This window comes from Condylura cristata, unplaced genomic scaffold (assembly GCF_000260355.1).
Source record: "Condylura cristata isolate star-nosed mole 26May11 unplaced genomic scaffold, ConCri1.0 scaffold00009, whole genome shotgun sequence".
In the NCBI taxonomy this organism is placed as follows: Eukaryota; Metazoa; Chordata; class Mammalia; order Eulipotyphla; family Talpidae; genus Condylura; species Condylura cristata.
Genome location: NW_004567110.1, coordinates 54643191 through 54665495, shown reverse-complemented (window position 1 = coordinate 54665495; position 22305 = coordinate 54643191). Strand labels below are relative to the sequence as shown.

Below are 22305 nucleotides of genomic sequence, written 5' to 3'. Positions count from 1 at the left end.
AGTCATGCTCTAGGACAGTGATTGAAATATAATTACTCTCAAAACTGTTGTTTAAGTTTTGGATTAGGAACTAGTTATTATTTTGTACTGTAGTATCACACACAGTCTTCAATTGCTAGGCCATTATTTGAAAAAAATTGCAAAACAAAGACAGCAGGGGATCGAGAATGTTTAGTGGGAGCAAAGTTTCTGAACCTGTGCGTGGAGAAGTAAATCAGAGCTATCCAAGTGTTGGACCACGAAGGTCAAAGTCCCAGGCTAGGTTCGGAAATCTCCCAAGGATAAGTTCGGGGGACCCTCTTTTGTATCGCAAGTAATGGTAAACACAAATGAGCAGGTGGCACCTCCACCTTGGAACTGTCCTGACAGTGGTGAAGGTCTCGAGCGCAACCTGGGCAGCAAGAGGAGCGCTACTTTCCCCACCCACCAATTTATCCCACCTGGCCAGGGTCCCTTTCCGCTGCTCGGTTACCAAGGCGACGTGGTCACCTGACCGAGCTCCGCGCCTGCGCGGGCGGAAGGCGGGGGCCGCGGCGTGACGCGTTGGGCTGTCGGGCGGGCCTAGAACGCTCCCCACTTCTCTTCGGTTTTCTTGGAAGTGGGCGTCAGTGACTGACGGCGGCGGCTTCGAGCGGTTTCCTGCGGCCTAGGTGAGCAGTCCCTGGTAGAGGAACACCCCTCTGGGCCCTTCCTAGTAGACGACCTTGGAGGGCAGATGGGCGGGGGTGTTGGGGGCCCCCGGCCACTTAGCGGAAAGCGCCCTGAGCGCTTCGGCTTTCGGCAGACAGTGGCTACGCCCTCTCTTGATGGGCTCTGCGCCCCACCTTGGTGCCCCGCCAGGCCCGGGGTGAAAGTTTGCGCTGGTTGCGCGCGGTTCTGCCCCGCGACCCTTGGGTTTCTAGATCCGGCTGCAGCCTGGGGTAGGGGTGGGAGCTGCAGGAGGCATTGGGGACACAGTTCTGCAGCCCGGCCTGTGGCGAAGCTGGCGGCCCCCGCTGCTGCTCTGAGACTCTTTTGTCGGGTCGGTCCCTTTCGACTCATTTTTGTTCGATTTGGATTCGATTTCCAGAGATTGCCGCCGGCTACGGCTCGGCTTGCTGTTGGCTTTCGGTGCGTTGTACTAATCACTTTCCTTGGTGGCTTAATGGGGACGTCCTGGATTTGGAAAGAGGAAGGAGGTGTTTGTAGAGTGGGCGAATCCTTGACTTTCTAGAAAGAGTGGGGGAGAGGTTGTTTGCTCTGTGCTTATATCTGGAGAAGTTTAAGGAAAGAAAGGGAGAAACATTACCCGTTGGGCATGTTTAGAAGGAAATATCCTTTGAGATTAAATGACTCAGAGGTTTCGTTTCTGGATTTCCTTGTAATAGAAAGGGGAGCGTATGGAGGTGTAAAGTTTTCATTATTACCAAAGAAGAATTACTCAAAGATGGAGTCTACTAATGTGCCAGTGTTAAAAAAGAAATGTCTAGGTTTATCTAGTTTGTATTATTTGTACACATGTACTGTTCTTTTCCATTATGTGAATTATATTACGTAGAAAATGCATTTGTTTAACCGAATTCTTAGCATGCTTGTTTCAAAGAAAAACCAATAGATTAAAAAGGAAAATTATACTGAAACAGCTGCAGCTTATAAACTTTATCTCAAATATATAAATGATTAATTTAAACTCAGATTTACTCAGTGTCCCTTTTTTTTTCCTATTCGAGATTAAGGGCAAACAGTAGAAAAACAGAAAAGCAATGCTCTTTTTAAATTTTCTGTTACTTAGTTCAATAAACATATACTTTAAGTGATACGTAAATACTGTGGTTGAAGTGGTTTGTGCTATAGAATAGAAATAAGGAAGTGGACTGTCTTGTAAAACATTCAGGAAATCGTTTCTTCACTACAGTCCGCTTTTAACAGACTTTTAACATGACTTTTAGTTATGTTTTGACTTAGTAGAAAAGAGAAAAATCATGACCAAAAGAGGAAGAATTATTTAATAGGTAATAGTTGAAGGTAGTATTCAATAAAACAGTTACTTAATTGAACCTGACTCAACTATTTTTTTCCTGTTTTTACCAGAAATAGTTTTTTTTTAAGTTGGCAAATGCCAAGTTTCTAAAATGAAAAAGAAACAAGTTTAAAATGCATTCCACATCTAGTATAGTCCCATTATTTATTTGGTTTAAGTGCTGCCAACATTTTTTTGGTAAATTAAGTTTTAATTTTTTTTAGTATATTCACTACATCATCCTTTGTTTTTGTTCAATATGTATGGTTTCCCGGTGAAATTCCCACCACCAATTTACAAAAGCACCATCACCATAGTCCCTTGCACTCCTCCCACTCCTGTCCTGGTCCTTCTTCCTCCTCCTCCCCTACGGAATGTCTCTGATCTATAGTATCTTGATGATTTTGATTTTTACTTTTATTATAGTTAACTTTAAAAAAAAATTCCTTTCTTGTTTTCTCTACATTTCTTCTATAAATGAAAGATTCGATATTTTTCTTTTTTTCCTGGATTATTTTGCTAAGCACAAACCCTACCAGCTCCCTTCTAGCTCAAAGGCATGAGCTTATTCTTTTTAATTGCTGAGTAATAGTCCATTGTGTAAATACACCACATCTTCTTGATCTAGGCATCTATTTTTGGGCATCTGAGTAGCTTCCATAGCTTACCTATTGTAAATTATGCTACAGTAAACATTGGGGTGCAGGTGTCCTTTTGAATTAGTATTTTTGTGCCCTTTGGGTAGATTCCTATGAGTAGAATTACTGGGTCATGTGGCTTTAGTAGACTGAGAAACCTCCACACAGCTCTCCATAGTGGTTGGACCAGTTTGCATTCCCACCAGCAGTGTAGGAAAGTTTGTAAAATTAGTTTTTGAGGAAATAGGCAGTTAGTGCTCAAAATTAAGCAGTAAAAAAGGTGTATAGTATGAAGTCTTTTTCCTTCAAATTCTCTTCAACCAACAGCATTTCCCTCCTGTAAGAGAAAATTATTTTATTTCTGAAGTATCCATATAGGGATATTTTGGGCATATGTAAAAAAACTTAAAAAAATTTTTAATTGTAAAGTATATGAAAGATTGTTTTTTAAAATGTACAATTTGGTGCTAAATACATTGCCATTGTTGTGAAAACACCATCCATCTTCTTGTAAAACTTAAACTTTATGTAACTCCTATTATTCCCTCTCTGTGGACCTGGATTTTTGATTACTCTGCCACCTGTAAGTGGAATCTTGCAGTGGTTTTGTCTTTTTTTATTATTGGTTTACCACTCTGCATAATGCCCCTCACCCCCAGGTCATATATGTTATTGCAGAATTTCCTTCCATTTTAAGGCTGACTAATAAATATTCCATAGACCACATTTTGCTAAATTGTCAGTGGATTCTTGGTTTGCTTCTGTGTGTTACTGTTATTGCTACGAGCATGGATGCATCAATTTCTCTTTATGCTTTGCTTTCAGTTCTTTGGGGCAGTGTTCAAAAGTGCAATTGCTATATTCTATCTTTATTTTTTTTTTTTTTAGGGAGAGATGTACTGATTTTTGTAGCAACTATATCATTTTACACTCCTGCCAACAGGGCACAGGTATTTCTATTTTCAGTATTCTCACCAACATTCATATGCTTATTGGCCAATCTATTTCTTTTTTGGAGACATGTCTGTTTAAATTCTTTGTCCATTTTTGAATCAGCTCATTTTTTGAATGAATTGAATAATTATTCAGGATGTTAATCCCTTATCAAATATTATGATTTGCAAATGTTTTTCCCATTCTGTGGGTTGCATTTTTCTTCAGTTGATAGTGTTTTTTTTTTTTTAAAGATTTATTTATTTGTACATACAGAACTGGGGTACAGGCCAGAGGCTCAGGAGTGGTGAGAGGTTTCACCAGAGACAGAGTGGGAAGCAGAACAGGCAAATCGATCGAAGCACACTGCTGAGGGGAGCAGCGGGCTGGTCAGGAGAGGTCTGCCTCCTCATGTGGATCTCCTCCGGGACAGGTGGGAATCGAACTCATGTGGAAGTGGCTTTAGCTTCTCAGTGCTGTGCTTTAACCCGCTGCGCCACCAGGGAGGCCCTGATAGTGCTTTTTGATAAATTTTATATTCTAAACAACTTCACTGTGTCTGTTTTGTTCCCCTTTTTGTTGATTGATTAGTTTTGTGTTTGAACCATCCTGACAGTCTAGGATTTAGTCGCACTTGTTGAAAGGTATATAATCCTTTTAACATATTTTTAAATTCTGTTTGCTAACATTTTCTTGAGGATTTTCACACCAACATTCATAAGAGACCTTGCTAAAGTTTTGTCAGTTTTATTGGTCTTTTTGAAGAATCAACTTTTGGTTTCAGTGACTTTTCTGTTGTTTTTTCTATACCTGTATCTCTGGGTAATTATTATTCCCACACTTATATATTTGTGTTTAATTTGTATTATTTTTCTAATCCCCTAATTTCTCTCCTTCCTCAGCGCAGATACTTAACAGAAAGTAACTTATGCACTGTTTTCACCTTTAGTTTTTTCAGTTAATGATAATATTCAATATTAGTTATACATAGAACTTCCTCCTTTGTTTCAAGCCTTTTATTATTACAGTTAGTACTTCAGTGAATAAATTTATACATGTATTATTTCATGTATACAAAGTAAAGCCCTAAAGTGGCATTGCTGGGTTGGAGGATATCCATTTTGAGTTGATTTTTGTGTAAGATACTCCATTTTCATTCTTTTGCATGTGGCTGCCTGGGTTTGCCAGTGCCATTTATTGAAGGATTATTCTCTCTCCCCTGTATAATTTTGGCTCCATTGTCATAAATTAATTGACATATATGCTTGGGCTTATTTCTGAATTCTCTAGTCTGTTTCATTGATAGGTCTTTATGACAGTGTTATGTTGGTTTGATTATAACAAGTTTGTACTACGGTTTGAAAGTGAGAAGCTTGATGCCTCTGGCTTTTGTTCTTTCTCAAGATTAGTTTTTCATATAGGTCTTTCGTGGTTCCATGAATATTTTGGAACTGTTCTATTAACAGTATTAATTACTCTAGTCCATGAACAAGGGCTATCTTTAATTCCCTCAGTGTTATTCAGCTTTTAGTGCACAGATGCTTTATCTCTTGGTTAAATTTGTCCCTTGGTATTTTATTCTTTTTGATACAGTTGCAAGTGGATTGTTTTCTTAATTTCACTTTCTGATATATTGTCGTATATAACATGCAATTGATTTTTGGTACTGTACTGTAACTATCCTGAGATCTAACATGTGTCAGTAGAGTTTGTAGGGTTTTTTACATGTAATATGTCATCTGAAAATGGGCATAGTGTTATTTTTTCGTAAGTAGGATACCTTCTTATCTTTGGACTAGACCATCTAATACTTGAAAGGTACATAGTTGGTCCTAATCTTGAGACTATTTTCAGGTGAATGTTGAATTTTATTTACCAAATGCTTTTCCTGCATCTATTGATTTTTTCATTTTGTTAATGTGGTGTATCATATTGATTAATTTGCAGATTTTTTAATAATTTTGCATCCCTGGAATATATCCCACTTCTTCATAGTTGTTGCTTTTTTTTTTTTTTTAAGATTTATTTATTTAATTAAGCATACTGAGCTGAGGTACAGGTTAGAGGTGCAGGGGCAGTTTGAGGATACACCAGAGATAGATTGAGGAGCAGAACAGGCTAACTGAAGAAGTACACTGCTGAAGGGAGCAGTGGGGGGGGGTGAGGAGAGGTCTGCTGGGCCATGTGGCTCACCTCAGGGGCAGGTGGGATCGAACTCATGCAGAAGTGTGCATCTGTGTTCATCAGGGATGTTGTCCTATAATTTTCTTTTCTTTTCTTCCTTGTCTGGTCAGCATCAGTGTAATGCTGACCTTGTGAAGTTTCCAAATTAGAAAATGTTCCTCTTATTATCTGGAAGTTTGAGAATTGTTGTAAATTTTTCCTTAAATGTTTGGGAAAGTTCACCAGTAAAGCTGCCTGGTTTTGGACTAATGTTTATTGGGTTTTTGCTTTTTTTCATTACTAGTTTGATAAAATTCCCCTACTAGTAGTAAACAACCTTTTCTGATATTTTATTTTCTCATGTTTTGAGTCTTGGTGAATTGTTTGTAGGAATTGTCCACTGCTTTTAGGATGTCCAGTTTGTTGACATATAGTATTATCTCTTAATGAACCTTTGCATATCTGTGGTATCAGCTGTAACACAGCCTCTTTCATTTCTGATTTTATTACTTGAGTCCTCTCATTTCTTTCTTGGTGAATTTAGCTAAAGTTTGTCAGTTTTGTTTGTCTTTTACACAACCAGCTGTTAGTTTGTTGATATTTTTTTCTGTTGACTTTCTAGTGGCTTTCATTTATTTCCACTCTGCCTTTTATTTTCTCCTTCATTCTAAATGGGTTTAATTTCTTTTTCTTTTTTTAATTCCATGAGTTGTAAAATTAGATTGAGATCTTTACTGTTAGTGTAGGCTTTTATCATTGTGAACCTCTCCCTAAAGCTGCTTTATTACACCTCATATGTTTGGTATGTTGTATTTTCATTTGTCTCAATGTATTTTTTTTCTTTTTACTCATGTGTTGTTCAGTAGCATGCTGTTTGATCTGCACATATTTGTGAATTTCCTTGTTTTTTGTATTTGATTTTAGCTTCATACCACTGTTACTGGAAAATAGGCTTGATGTGATTTTCGTTGTTGTATTAGAACTTTTTTTGTTGCCTTCTATGTCATCTACATAGGAGAATGTTTCTGTGGGTACTTGAGAAGAATTTGTATTTTTTTACTTTTGAAAAGTGTAAGTCTTTAAATTCATCTGGTCTGATATATCTTTTAAAGCCAATATTTCCTACTGATTTTCTGTCCTGGTGTTCTGTCCATTGGCAACAATGAAATATTAAAAGTGCCCTAGAGGTACTGTATTGCTTTTCTTCTTTAGGTCTGTTAATGTTTGCTTTGTGTATTTTTATACTCATATTTGGTACATACATACCTGCAATGTTATGTCTTTTCTGTGGCTTAACCCTTTATCATGTCTTTCATAGTTTTTTCTTATAGTTTCTATTTTATAGGCTGTTTGATGTAAATATAGCCACCATGTTTCTTTTGGTTCTCACTTACACAGGATATCTTTTCCTTTCTTACTCTTTCACTTTCAGTTTGTGTGTACCACAGTCAGGAACCCATTTCCTGTCTTGGTTGCTTTGTAGCACCCTAACATCAAAGCCTCTTCTAGGCAACATATCCATGGTCTTTTTTTTTTTTTTTTTTTTAATCTAACTTACACTCTGTTCTTTGACTGGAGTTAATTTATTACATTTAAAGTGATTATTAATAGGCTTGTACTTAGTGCCACTTTAATTGTTTTTGGTTGTTTTGTAGTTTTTGTTCTTTTTTGCTTGCTTTTTGTTTAATGGTTTTCTGCAGTGGGTTGTTTCAGTCCTTTTTCCTTTAGCCTTTGTATGTAATACTGTAGTATTTTTTTTTCCCCCTGTAGTTACAAGGGATTATGTAAAACACCTTTTATTTATATCAGTCTACTTTAGATTGATAATACATTCAAATGCATTTTAAAGGTATATATTTTTACTTCCCCTGTTTTAGGTTGTTGGTATCACTGTAGTTTTTTGTCTCATGTATCATTAACATTATGAAGACTGCAATGGTGATTTGCAGTTATATTATCTTAAATTCAGTGATTACTTACTATTCCGTACCTTTTTTTATATTTCTTTGTTGAAAAATCTCCTGAGCTTGGTAAGGCATCTTTATGATCATTAAACTCCTTATCAAGTAAATGTCTTTTTTTTTTTTTTAATGAAGGTCTTTTTCTGAGGTTTTATTGTATCTTTTTCCTTTGGGACCTAATCCTCTGTTACTTCGTTTCCTTGGATACTTCTTTGTTGGCTTTAATGATTACATAAAACAGTCACATCTCCCAGCTTTGAAGGAGTGGCATTTTATAGGAGATGAACCTTATTTTTCAACTCTGCTTTAGCTCTTGTTTGTCTCTTAATTGTTTGTAATTGACAGTCTGCTATCTTAGTGTCAGTGTCCCAAAGGGGAGAGTTCACTGAGCACCTAGATTGCCTGAGTGGAAGCCAGACCTACAGGCAGAGCTTTTGAAACATGCACATATCTCTTTGTGACAAAGATCCAGGTGAATGTTTCTGCCTACTTCCCTTACAATCAACCTTAGGTAGATAATCTAGTTAAGAGCTGTTTTTTTATATGCTACTTTATGTGGAGCCCATGAACCTAAAAGCCTTCTTGGTCACCAAATCCTGGCTATCAAGAGTTGTGCACTTTGGGCAGCAGTAGCAAATGCTTTCTCTGAAACAATGGAGACCTGGGGCCAGGCAAAAACACTTAGTCCGCTTTTCTCATACTGTGCTGGAGTATTTTAAAAATATTTCTCTCTTCGATTTTAAAAGAGAGAGGTTCCTATTGGAACCTTGAAGCATCCTATGGCCAACAAAGCCAGACAATTAAGGTGAATCCCTTAGGTGGCAACTGCAAAAATCAAAACATCAGATATGTTGTACTGTACTTATTTTAAGATCAGTGATTCTGCAATTCTAAGAGTTTTTTTTTTTAATAGTGATTTAAAGGAAAGAAAAAGATGTTTTCAACTTAAATAGTCACGTTATTGTTATGGGAGAGCTGTCGGGTGGGTTGAGGGATGAGTTCTACAGCTCAGAAAATAGTAAGTATTGCCATTCTCAGGTGATATTAGCAGGACAATTTTACTAGTATGTTTCCTTCTTCATTAATCAGTGTATCACAGATATGAAGCAAATTAAGTTGGTGTTCCAAAATTATTACATACAATATGTGTGTTGTGGATACTTTGCTTGTACATTATTTAAAGATTCCAAAGAAGTTAACTGATATTGTCTTTAGGGGTGGAGTCAAATTAGAAACTTCAGTCAAAACAGAACAGTCAAGGATTTTTTTATTTGCTATTTGCAACTTCAGTCATTGTAAAGAAATCCTGAACCAGTTTCTAAGCACTGAGAAACTTCTTGGTAGAAACTAATTTGGAGGTTATGTCTAAAGCATAGGGATGCTTTGATTGCAGACTCCTTTTATAATGCATGGAAAGTGTCAAGGATGTTGCAAAGAGCAAAGAATGGGTCAGACCTGCACTTTAGGAGTAAGTGCAGAGCACCAGTTCACTCCAGAAATTAGATCAGCGAACCAAACCAGGAATATTTCCATCAAACTCATAGAAGAGCAAGGTGTTTTGTCTACTTATCTCAGGAACAGTGGAACTGATTTCTTATTTATCACTCAGCTAAAGGGAAAACTTTGAAACAAAATTTTGTAGTTTAGTTGGTTTAATAAAGTATTTTATATGATTCTCAGTGAGAGTGAAGTGTGAATTCTCACATAGATGTAGTAATTTTCTGAAATCCCCTTAAGTCTTATTAGTGGTTATGATGAAATTCTAACCATAATTGAAATCTTTTCAAGGATAGCTTTGTGGTTCTTCAAAATATAATAAATGTTTTACACTTGATCAAGGTCAGAGATCTTAAATATGATATATAAGTGAGTTCACAGAAACCTTTGAAAAATAATACAAGCATTTATTATTCTCTTGGAATGCTTTTTAATGTAACGCAAAATTATAGGAATGCAAGTTAAGAATATTTATACTTATCTGTTATTTTGATAATGCCCCTCAAAATGTTTAAGAAGCTGATTTCTTAGCATACAGCATTATAATAGATAAGAAATAAGTGAGACATTACGTAAGAAATTAAATGTGGACTTTTTCTCAAGAAATAAGTAAACATAGGCTTGTTATAATACAAGAGAGACTGACACTGCCAAATTAAGACAAACATAATGTCAGGCTGAACTATTCAGATGTGTCCTCACTGCGGTGACTCTTAAACTAGGCCTCAAGGCTTTCTGACAGGGATTTTGCTAGGGAAACTCTTAAGTACATTCCAGGAAGATAATGGAGTTTTTGCAAAGATAGTAGAGAAACAGAAGCAGTTAGGGTGGGTGGGAAATAGCAAGTAATTTGTGACTAAACCATTGTAATGATTAAAACAAATTGCATGAAATGAAGTCAAGACAAAAGTTTGCTGAAAAGTCACTGAGGGATCCTTTGTATTTAAGAAGAATGATGAGAGTTATTTAGTCAGCATACTTAGAACAAACCTAAAACTAAATATTTTGTTAAGTTGGGGTGGTATTTTATATTTTTTAAAGAATTTGGACAAGACCATTTGTCCTTCAGACTTGAGTGCGTAGGTATGAGTGACTTTAGAGCTGTTCAGACACCTGGAATTAACATTTGTTTAAAGAAACGCCTCTCTCCGGAGGAAAAAAAATAAGAAAACTACACCACTCATCCAGTTAACTTATTGTGAGGGAACTTGGATTTTATAATCACTGCAGAACCAAAACTAGAAATAGTACTAGATTATCAGTCAGTATTTGTTCCAGTGTGTTTAAAATGGTTTTGTTTATGATGTTGATAGTGTTTAAAATTATAAATGCATGTAAGAGAAAGGCTGCTAGTGAACTGATTCTTTGAAACAAAGGTAGGCCCTGCATTTGTTCCCTGGATTAATATAACTAAACCACAACAGATTGTTTTCTCAAGAATTTTCACTTTATTCATAAATGTAGATCCTATTTTCTACTTAAAAACTGTATCAGACCACTACTGTCTAATGTTTATTGGCAGTTTTAGGCTAGGGCTCTCCATCATTAGGCATTAAGGAACCACAAGTGAGAGCTACATATCTTCTTTCTACTTGTTAGGATGTGACCTATAAAATGACTGAAATGAAAACTGCAGAGCAAGTGTTAGTAAGGACATGGGGAAAACGGAACCTTAACTCATATGTTGGTGGGAATATATAATGGCATAGTCACTTTGGAAAGCAGTTTGACAGTTCCTCAGAAAAGTTAAACATGGAGTTACCAATGACCCAGAGATTCTGCATTAGTCAAGAGAATTGTAAACATGTTTGTTTACACAGAAACTTGAACATAAATGTTCATCATTAGCAGCATTATTAATAATAGTGAAAAAATACAAGCATCCCCAAGTATCAACTGCTGAGTGGATAAAAATGTGGCATATCAAAGCAGTGGGATTTTATTCAGCACTGAAAAACTGGTACATACTATAGAACATGGGCAAAACCTTGAAAGCATTACACCAAGTGAAAGAAACCATTTACAAAAGGACACATATTCTGTAATTATAAAATGTCCAAAAATAGGCAAACCAGGAGACAGAAAGTAGATTCATAGTTGCCTGGGACCGGAAGGAAGGGAAAATGAGTAAGTGTGGGATTTCTTTTTAGGATGATGAAAACGTCCTAATATTAGATGGTGGGAATGTTTATACAGCTTTGTAAAAATATACTAAGAACTGCTGAGTCACTTTATAAAGAGTGAGTTTTATGGTATGTGAAGTAAATCAATTAATTAAAAAAAATCACTTAATTTAGCACCTAATCAAGAGAGAGAGGGCCTCCCCAATGGCCTTGCGGTTAAGTCTGGCCTCAGTTTGAGCCACAGCCATGGAGCTAACCCACATGGCACATCAGACCTCTCCAGTCTTGCCCGTAGGTCCTGCTTCCTAATCTGTCTCTGGTGAAGCCTCTCACTCTGTACTTCTGGCCTACACTCCAGAGGTGTACAAAAATCAATAAAAAATTTAAAAAAGAGAAACCATGTAATAGATTTGAACAATGAAAGTAACATAAAGAATTATTAATCATAACATGATTAAAGAAGTGGTTGGCTATTACGAAGTAAAGAGAACTTTAATAAATAGAGAAAGAACAAACTGAGTAAGGATCCACTATCCCAGGACTAAGAGTGCCTTCCTGTGTCTGAGATGCAGATGCAGCCATTGTCCAGTGGTTGGGGCAGTTACTGGATAGTGAGACTTAACAGAAATTCTCTGTGGTGCCAGAGGGCCAGTAAATGGAGGTGCTTTTGCTTGGCACTGGCTGCACAGCCACAGGAGTGCTGGGGAAAACTGCTTGTGGGCATATGCATAGCTGTTGGCATAGAGTTAGGAAGCTGCTTAGAGGCTTGCTGGCTGCTGTGCAGTGCAGATGCTCTGAGCGCATCAGAAGCTGTTCCCCAGGAGGCAGATGCTTAGAAGTTGGTACTGCTGAGGCCTGGGGGGAGCAGTGTTGTGGTATTTGAAAGACAACCCTTTCTCCTCCACCTCCAACTCCCTCTACTGACAAAACTTGACATCATGCCAGTTGACAAAAGAATAATGTTTAAAGAGCCCAACTCAGTTTTTTCAGAGTAATCAATAATGGGTAGATTGGGAAAAGGACGTGATAAATTGAGAGCTAACTCAAGAACCTGTGTTAAATATTGTGCTAGTTTAGGATACCTTCTGTTTATTGGGTTAAAGAAAGTAGCAGGTATTTTCAATCCTGAAACACACAATTTCAGGGTTTTAAAACATCTTATTCTTTCAGAGAATTAAGTTTTAATTACTATAAAAAGTAGTTCATGGTCATTAAAAACATTGAACAATATAGAAATTTCTCTTGTTTTTCATCCCCTTACCTTTTTTTTTTTTTTTAAGATTTATTTATTTGTGCATACAGAACTGGGGTACAGGCCAGAGGCTCAGGGGCGGTGAGAGGCTTCACCAGAGACAGAGTGGGAAACAGAACAGGCAGATCCACGAAGTACACTGCTGAGGGGAGCAGCGGGCGGGTCAGGAGAGGTCTGCCACGCCATGTGGTCACCTCCGGGGCAGGCGGGAATCAAACTCATGCGGTAACGGCTTTAGATTCTCAGTGCTGTGCTTTAACCCGCTGCGCCACCAGGGAGGGCCCCCTTACCTTCTTAATTCATATTTCCTGGAACTATTATTAAAGCTGGCTTATGTATATTTTCTAGGTTCATATGTGTGTACATGTATATGCATTTTCCTGTGGTGATACAGGTTTTATAGGTAGATAACACACATAAGCTGTTTTTTTTGTTTTTGTTTTTGTTGTTGCTGTTACAAGGATAAAAACCTCAGTTGCTAATAGTAAGCACCTGCTTACCTGGATATTCATTCAGTCTGATTTTCAAAACTTGATTTAAAGGGACTTTTACTTGAAAGCAAGTTTAAGATCTGTGATGGATTTAGTTTTGTAGGGGTAAAGGAGGGAAAGTAGTTCGGTAACCGTGACTACGGTAACATTTTTTTGTATAGTCTAGTATCCATATTTTCCCATGTGTTTTTCAGTGTAAATGTTTCTTACCTTTGCTAAACATTTATACATTTTATGTGTTTGTTGCTGACTATACATGCTATTTAAATTCCAATGAAATGAAAATCATAGAAACCAATTTTTTTTTTCCTTTAGGAAAAACCTGCAACAATGGCTCTGTACCCATCTCTTGAAGATTTGAAGGTAGACAAAGTAATTCAGGTATGTTTAAGCTGTTTACATACTTCCTGCTGTAGTTAACAAATGAAGCGAAGCAAGAAATTCTAATAGCAATGAATTTTATTTTTACACTTTGTAAACCTTTTTTATTTTATTACTTGCAAATTAAAAATTTATGGAAAAGCTAGAGATTTTCTTTCCACTGTGAATTAGTAGGCGTGGGATATTGTTAAAAACTGGACTTAACCACTTAAAAGATAGCTTGAATGAATGACTAAACTTTAAATATAACATATTTAAATTGGCAAAATACTCCAATTTGCTGTATCTTTATAGGTCTGTGCAAAATTAGTACATTGTTTTTAGTATCCTCAAGTCTTAACTGCCTTTAAAAGTAATTCTTTGCTATTACAGAATAGTAAAGTTCTTGCTACTTTTAGGAGATCAGTTGTAGAAAAGCACAGTGAAAGCATAATAATTTATTTCCTTTTAGATATAAGCAACAGGTATTTCACTTGTTCACACACTAAACACTGATGTGGTTAGAGATTATAGTATTTCTAATGTAAAAAGGCAAACGTTTTTAGTCCTTCCTCTAAGTATTAATTTGTTTTGAAGATAGATGTTTTTGCTTAGGAAGAAAGTTAGGGATTGAAACCCCACATCTTGCTGTTTTATAAATTTTTATTATTTTTTGACTGGAAATAATTTGGAATGTATACTGAATCATCTGTTTCCAGTTATCTCAACTCATTCTCTTATAAACTGAGACTCTCTTTCTATATTGTTTGTTTTTTCATTTGACAAGATAAATCAAACTCGCGGTTGAACTTACTTGCTTTTAAGTCTTTTCATATGATGTGATGAAATTCTTTTGAGTTGTTTAGTTCTTACCCTAAAGATTATTTTACTTGATGTCTTGATCTCAGTGCACTCTAAGTGAGATTTGCTTAATTATTTAGTGAGCATAAGAAGTTAATTACAAACTTGTAAAAAGTCTTAAGCAACCTCAAAAATACCTGACGACATTTTTTAGCCAAAATGTTGGCCTTTTTTAAGGTGCAAGAAAACATGGCAGTAATAACAAATGTGTGTGACTGGAATGATTGGATAAGTATGGAGCAATCCTGAACATATATTTCCCATTACAGTTGCACTGTGGATATAAAAATGTGGTTTCTGAAATCTACTTCCTGGTCAGCTGCCAAGTCTTTGCTATTTTGCAAGTGTTTGGTTCAGTCGTCTTAAATGGTTCATCATTTCTTTCTGCAGTATTTTCTCATGCGGTTTTTATTTTCACAGAGTTCATCCAAGCTGCACACTTTTCTTTTTAAAAAGTTTTTATCTGAAATACTTAGCATTCAAGAATAAAGATGAATGCTGTTAGTAGGGCATCAGAGCACCATGTGCTAAGGATTTGCAGAGGGATCTAATAGAGTGAACAAACCTGCTTTCATCCTTCAAGTTATTTAAGGAATTAAGCTCCAAATTAGCCATAGCTGACACTGAGCAGAGGTTTTTGATTCTGAAAACAGGAAAAAAGAAGGGACGGATGGATACTGACTATTGATAAGTTTTGGATTAGAAAATAAAGAGGGCTACAAATTATACAAGGCTGTTCTGTATTAGAAGCAAATTAAATGGCTCTTTCCACTAGAACACCTGCAGGTTCCTAACAGAAAAATAGCTGCTCAGCTATAGCCATATAAAGCAGGGAAAACATTATTACTGGATTTATTACTGGATTTATAAAAATATTCCTAACTTAAAGTCCTGGACTGTGTTTTCATTATTTTCCTTCTTATTTTCCATATACATAGATTTTTGTTTGTTGTTGTTCTTGAAGTGCTACCTCAAAGGTATTAATTTTCTTATCATCTGACTTTTTACATACAGCACAACAAAACTTAAATTGCAGCAGTGAGCTGGCAGTTGTCTTTTTGTAAACTCTTTACATAGTCCTTTAGGCTGTGGGTTTTAGTATTATATAATCCTTGATTCTCTCTCCATTATGAATCCTTCATAGGAACCAGTGGTTGCTATAGAAATACAAAATAAACTAGAAAGCAAACAGTGATGTATTGAGTCAGTGCTTATCAATTTCCTCACACATTTAACCTAGAGTTGACTAGCATGGTCTCACCACATACTAGTCTCAGGTCAGACTTTAACTTCATTATACCACCTTGTTTTGTACAAATTACATAACGTATAGCTTGTTTACAGAGACCTTCCTATAAATGCTCTTCAAAATTCCTTGGAATAAGAATACCAGCAATGAATGAAAAAATACCAAATAGTAACTAAATGTAAAATGGAACAATTTTTCTAATTAATAAATTCTGTTCTTTAGAGCAACTACAGGTTCATTGCAAAATTGAATGGAAAGCACAAAAATTTTCATTTTGCTGATCTGGTACACTCATATCTTCTCCCATTATCAACATCCTCACCTGCGTGTAAATTTATTTATAGTTGATTAAACTACACTGACGCATTGTCACTTAAGTTCATAGTTTATTGTGTGGTTCACTTTTGGTGTTATGCACTCTGTTGGGTTTGACAAATGCATATATAGTCACAACTACTGCTTTATATATTTTTATTGTCCTAAAATGCCTGCTTCTCCTTCTCTACCATGGTTGCCGCTATTTTTTTTTTTTTTATTCCCATAGTTAAGCCGTTTCCTGAATGTTGCATTCATGGAATTAATATAGCATTCACTTTCTTCAGTTTTTTTTTTTTTTTTTGCTTAGTAATAGTGCTTTTCAATCTCTTCCATGTCTTTTTATGACCAGGTCATATTTTTGTTATTACCTTTTTTAGTGCTAGACAGTATGTTTTTCTTTCTTGAGATTCTCCAAGAAATAATCCCAGGCCACTAGCTCTTTTTAGCTGCTAGCTGGTGAAAGAAGATTCAAAATTCAACATACTTTGAGTTTGTGGATTGTTAAAATTTATAAAGATTTTCCTGCTGTATTCTATTACAGTTTATAACCTGATAAATTACAAAATAATGCAATTTATTTTCTTTTAAATAATAAAATTTAAAGAATGACTCAATAACAAGTATATGAGAAAACATTAGCAGTCCAAGAGAGTGAAGTGCCAGTCAGTACATTGGAGAGCTGTAGTTATTTAAGTTTTCATCACTACAAGCATCTTTGAGAGTGCTGTTACCATTGATTTCAGAACTAGATTTAGATATAGAACAAACTTTTATTAACTTTTCTTGATTCTTTAATATTGCCCATTAAGTAGTAAGTTAAATTAGTGCTGTTTCATATACCTTATTGACCGCCTTTCTAAGAGATACGTGGCTATTTCAAAAAGTCAGCTCTGTCTGTAAAGGAAAAAGGATTTCTAGCAGTAGAATACTTACGTGATGTAGGCTGTGCAGGCAGCCTGAGAAGAGTTACCTAGCATGTTGGAACACAGAGGGGCCTTAATACATGTATATATTTCAGAGTGCTGTTGGCAAGTTTATTTAAGTTATAAATCATATCATTTATCATTTTTTTAAAAAGATTTATTTATTTATGCATACAGAACTGGGGTACAGGCCAGAGGTGCAGGAGCAGTGAGAGGATTCACCAGAGACAGAGTGGGGAGCAGAACAGGCAGGTTGATGAAGTACACTGCTGAGGGGGGTCAGAAGAAGTCTGCCGTGCCATATGGGTCAGCTCTGGGAGCTAGGGATCAAACTCATGCTGAAGTGGCTTTAGCATCTCAGTGCTATGCTTTAACCCGCTGTGCCACCAGGGAGGGCCCTCTTTATCATCTTTTTTCATCTTTTATATTTTATATAAGATTTTTTTATATGAGATAAAGTATAATTTTTGCATATTTTGTATTTGGTATAGCATAATCTTTTGTTATATTTGGTAGAATGAAAATAAAGACTATTTCAGTGAGATATGCTAAAATAATAGATCAAATAGTAGTAACATAATAGGTAATTAAATTTTTACGAGTGAATTTGAAAATATTATATATTATTTATAGCAGCATTATAAAATATTGGTTGTAAGACACAGACTGTTATATAGTGAGCTTTTTTGCTAGTATTAACATATTTTGGAATGTGAAAATTATTTTCATGTTTTAGATTTCTTTTGAAAAATATAAATTGAAATTAAACTTTGCTTGCAATTAAACTTTGCTTGAAATTAAACTTTCTTAAAGTTTCAGTTTCCTTTTGGAAGTAATGAACTTATAAATAATACAGGAATTTTAACTAAAGGTATATATAACATTGTCATCGGTGCATCTTTTCTTTTTTAGGCTCAAACTGCTTTTTCTGCAAACCCTGCCAATCCAGCTATTCTGTCTGAAGCTTCTGCTCACATTTCTCAAGATGGTAGTAAGTTTATACTTTGAGTTCATTCTTGTTGAACAGAAATATTTGTCAAGCCTTCTGTTAAAGTAAAAAAATCCAAGATTTTTTCTTTTCTTTTCTTTTTTTTTTTTTTTTGATATACAGCATAAAATTGGTGGCTAAAGCTGTATATTAGTAAGAAGAAGAAAAAAGATTTTATTCCAAAAAACAACCCTTTAATCAAGAAAAGAACTCTGTGTTTGTGACTTTATGAAAATTTAGTGAATTAAATTTCAGCCCTCATAAATCCCTAACTTAGGAGTGATTAATTTTTGGAAAAACATTGTGTGTTATCTGTGTCCTTTTGGTGAGCTTTCTGAAGTACACAGCAGGGAATGTGGGACTAGGCCATTGAACAGACTCTCTCATTTTGAGAGGAGCATCTCAAATCCTGGACTGTATGTAGTCTCTGTGTTCTTTCTTTGTCCCCTTGCCTTTCTAGGCTTATAGGGATTCAAAACTGCTCCTGAATAACATGACAAGATACAAGTAGAGTACTAAGTAGATTTTTTATGACTTGTTACTTCCAAGTGTTTTCTATTTTTAGAAAATCCATTTTAACATACAAATAAATTGCATTTAAAAAAGAGCTTTTGGAAATAGTACCTAACTTGATTACTAAGGTGACTGTTGTTAATATTTACATACACTGCCTCCAGTATTTCATTGGAATGTGGTAAACATTCTTAAAATGAGGTGACTAGATTTATTATACACTTTTTTTTTTTAATTGTAGTTAGCTCACGAGGCATTTCATGGTTACGCTTACTATTTAGTAAAATTATTAAGTAACTGGCTTGACTGATAGATATTTTTGGTCAGTTCTAAATTTAGGATCAGTGGTATCACAAAATTTCTAATCAGATAGGTTTATTTTAAGAAAAAGAAAACACAAGATTATTTGGAAAAATTATTTTACTAGTGAATATTTAGAAATCTGAGTTGGTTTCAGTTACAAATGTCTTCGTATATGTAACATTTGCATTAAACCTATATCTGTATTTCCCATTTCTTTTGACATTACAGATGTAATCACATCTGGCTTTCCAAATTGCCACTTTAAATTTACCCTAGATTTTATAAATAAGTACAGTTTTAAGCATAGGTAGAAACCATATTAAGAGGTTTAAATTTTGAGTTACCAGGGTTTTTTCCTTAATGTAGATGTTCATTTATTTTAGATCTCTATCCTAAGCTGTATCCAGAGCTCTCACAATACATGGGCCTGAGTTTTAATGAAGAAGAAATACGTACAAATATGGTCTTGGTAACTGGACCACCAGCACAGGGGGTATGTATAGTGTACTTAATTTTGAATTATATAAATTCATACTTTACATATCGATACTTCTTTTTGTGGCTTACAAGCTTATTACCTTAACGTTGATCTCTTCAGAAATTTTAAACTGCTTTCTGGATATCTTTTCTTACATATATTTTGTACTATCACCACTTTTCTCAGTTATTAGTGATTACACATTCAGATTCCTTTGACTCGTCCATCTTTTGTTTTTCACATTTACTCTTGCTAAAACCTACTGATCTGTTCTGCCATGTTCCATGTATTCATTTTGCATGTTTCAGTTTTACTGTAACCCTACTCACAATAACTGTACTTCTAATCAATTATTGTAGCTTTCTTTCTTTAGTGACTTATTTCAGACAGTACTGAACTGCTGCTAAAGTAATCATTTGAAATGTGTATTAGCATAGCTTTTCTGCTCATAATCTTTTAAAATTCAAAATCTATATCCCCAAATTCTTGGCTTAAATATAGTGTATCTTATGACCTTTTATTAGTTGCTTTAAGATCATAGTGCTTTATAGCCCTTACAGTTTTTATATACTTTGCAGAGTCATTGTCCATTTCTTGATGGTATAACCCCAGTGCTCAATACAGTACCTGTAATTTATTATTTGTCAAACATTTATTGCAAACTTGCTTGTACAATTCAGCATACAGTTGAATTATGGAAAATAAAGATCATATAGCTACTTCATGAGGAATAACTTAAGAAATTAGGCAAAGATACTGAAGAATTGAAAAAAAAACTGATTTAATTATAGAAAGTAAGTTCCTAGAACTGGGGTAATAGCAGAAGAGATTGGAATTGTCAGAAATTTAAAGATTGAGGGGAGAGACCCATGAACTGGTTTCAGATCTTAGTGAAGGGCAACTGCAGTGGGTACTGGTACTTTTGAGGAGTTGCAGTGAGGCTGTCTGGGTTATTCGGGAAAGCTGTGGGGTAGAATATATGCCGCCACTGGGGTTATGGACTGAGGCTTCACTTATTTTTCTTTTCTTTGTTTTACAACCTTTCAGAGATATAAAAAACATTTTTAACTCACAACACAAAATCAAGACTGTTGTCTCTGATAGAGTGACGTTACCCGAAGTCTCTCCCCAGAAGGGATTGATAACACCAGTTACCACGGCCATGTCTGGTCTATGGTTTGTGGTATTGATTACTCTGTGATACAAATTTATCCCTCTGAGTAGCTCCCAGCTGAGTATTAACTTAAAGACAAAAGTATAAAGTTAGTTACCACCAGTAGCTCATGTATAAAGTCAAAAGAATTTAGGGAGGAACAAAAATATGAACTGCTGTATTCACAGTTTTCAGATGGAAGCAGAGAAGCTAGTCATAACTGCTAGTTCTGTCTTGGTGCTGGACACCGGGCCACTGTGACTGTGACCCTTTGTTGGACGTCACTGCTTGGTCCTTGGCTAGCTCTTCCACTTAACTTCTTTATACTTAGGGTGTAGCTTTTAAAACTTCATTTTTGAAATGTCTCAATTTACAGGGCTCTTTAGTACCCCACCTTTCCTTTTGTGTGTGTGTTTAAATCTGTTGTTGGAGATTTTCGCAGCTTTCCACATCTAATGAATTCTTCATTACACCGTCTGTATTTTTGATCTCCAGATGCTCCATTTGGTTTTTCTCTATTCTATAGTCTCCTCACTTCTTTCAAATCCTTGAGTGTACTGAGCTATTATTAAATCTTCTTACTAGTTTCAAGATGTTATTTTTTAAATATATTTGTTGCTTTTTCTTCTAATTATGGGGTTATATTTTTCCTGCTTGTTGATATGCATATGTTGTTTTGTGAATGTGCTGGGCATTATGGATTTTGCATGGTTAGGTACTGCAATATGCTGTGTTTATGACATACCAAGTTGGGAGTAAAGTTAGTGAATAGAGTACAAGGGCTGTATTCCCACATCCTGATCATATGTGGTCTCTGAAATGTTGACATTTGAGCAGAATACTGAATCGGAAGAGGGGATGAGATGTGGATATCTGGTAGGAGAATATTGCATATGATATCGGCAGAAAACTCAAAGGTCTTCTGACAGAAGAGCTTGGTAGACCTAAGAGCCAAGGCAGAAGTAGTCGCATGTGGCATTTCAGAAGGAGCCAGGGCCACAAAGTCTGGGTTGGGGTCTGGGAAGTGGGATGGTATAATTGATTTCACAAAAAAATTCTAGAATAATTTGTAGCATGTTGTGTGAAGAATAGATAATAGAACGGCCCTAGTAGAAACAGGGTTTTTTAGTAGCCTTTGACAGAGATGGTTTAGTTTATTCTTGTGGGGTGTGGGAGGAGTCAGAGATAAAGTTGTATTAGTCATAATGGTCAGAGTAAAGAAGAATGTGTAGTGAGTACTTAAAAATATTGCTGGAAAAATATTTATTTTCCAAAAGTATAATCCACTCCAAAGCACCCTTCCCTCCTTTGTCCTTTGTTCTAGTGAAGCAAAACAATTTACTTCTGAAGTTTTTCTGTCACATTCCCTAGTTTTCCTATGTCTCATCGTTGTATTTATTTCTTCTTTAAACTTTAGTCATTCACTGCAGTAATTTCTGGCATTATGTTCTGGTTTCTAAAATTGTGGTGGGGTGTGTTGTGTTCTGTTTTACTATCCACTTTAGATTATGCTGTCTTTAATTACCATGAATTTTAAACTACCAAATTTGTGTATGTATATCTGTGGTATATGCATAACTCTTTCTACAGTTGATTCTCTTGATAATCATAATTTTAAAATTTATGTATTTTACATCACTGTTCATTTTTATACAATGTTTGCTTTCTTGTGTCGGTGTAATCCCTGTGAAATTCCCACCACCAGTGCACCCTTGCGCTGTCACCTTAATCCCTTGTGCTCTTCCCTCCCCTGTTCTGATTCCTCTCCCTCCCCTGCAGACTGCCTCTTGATTTATTTATAGTTGCTGTTAATTTGTTTTGCTGTTTATTGTTGTTACTTTTTCCTGATCCCTCATAGTATCTTCATTCTTACTGTAGAACAGATCTTTTTCTTTAACAGATTCCTATTAAGAAGCTTTGCAGATTCTTCCCTAACACTTTCTTTGGTTAGGGAAAGGTTATACTTAAAACAAGAAACCAATTTTGGTCAAAAAACCTTGAAAAATAAAATGAGTTTGAACATGGTATGTGCCATGAATCCCTAGTATAACTATTTCAGGGTGGTTTTGGTTTGTGCTTCCGATTAGTTAAGGCATAGAGAT

The 22305-nt window shown here is 35.6% G+C and overlaps 1 protein-coding gene across 3 annotated transcripts in view; it reads left to right on the top strand.

Annotated features, from left to right (window-relative positions):
* Window positions 1-533: 533 nt before the first annotated feature.
* Window positions 534-22305, top strand: part of SDCBP (syndecan binding protein (syntenin)) — a 30641-nt gene continuing 8869 nt past the window's right edge. Inside the window, exons 1-4 of one of the 3 annotated variants that reach the window (XM_012722990.1) lie at window positions 534-650; window positions 13373-13438; window positions 17681-17756; window positions 18956-19065. In XM_012722990.1, coding sequence (XP_012578444.1) covers window positions 13388-13438; window positions 17681-17756; window positions 18956-19065 — 237 coding nt within the window. In that variant the 5' untranslated portion in view covers window positions 534-650; window positions 13373-13387. Of the gene's footprint in view, window positions 651-13372; window positions 13439-17680; window positions 17760-18955; window positions 19066-22305 lie in introns of all 3 variants that reach the window. The other 2 variants (XM_004679856.2, XM_004679855.2) reach the window with 2 other exon arrangements.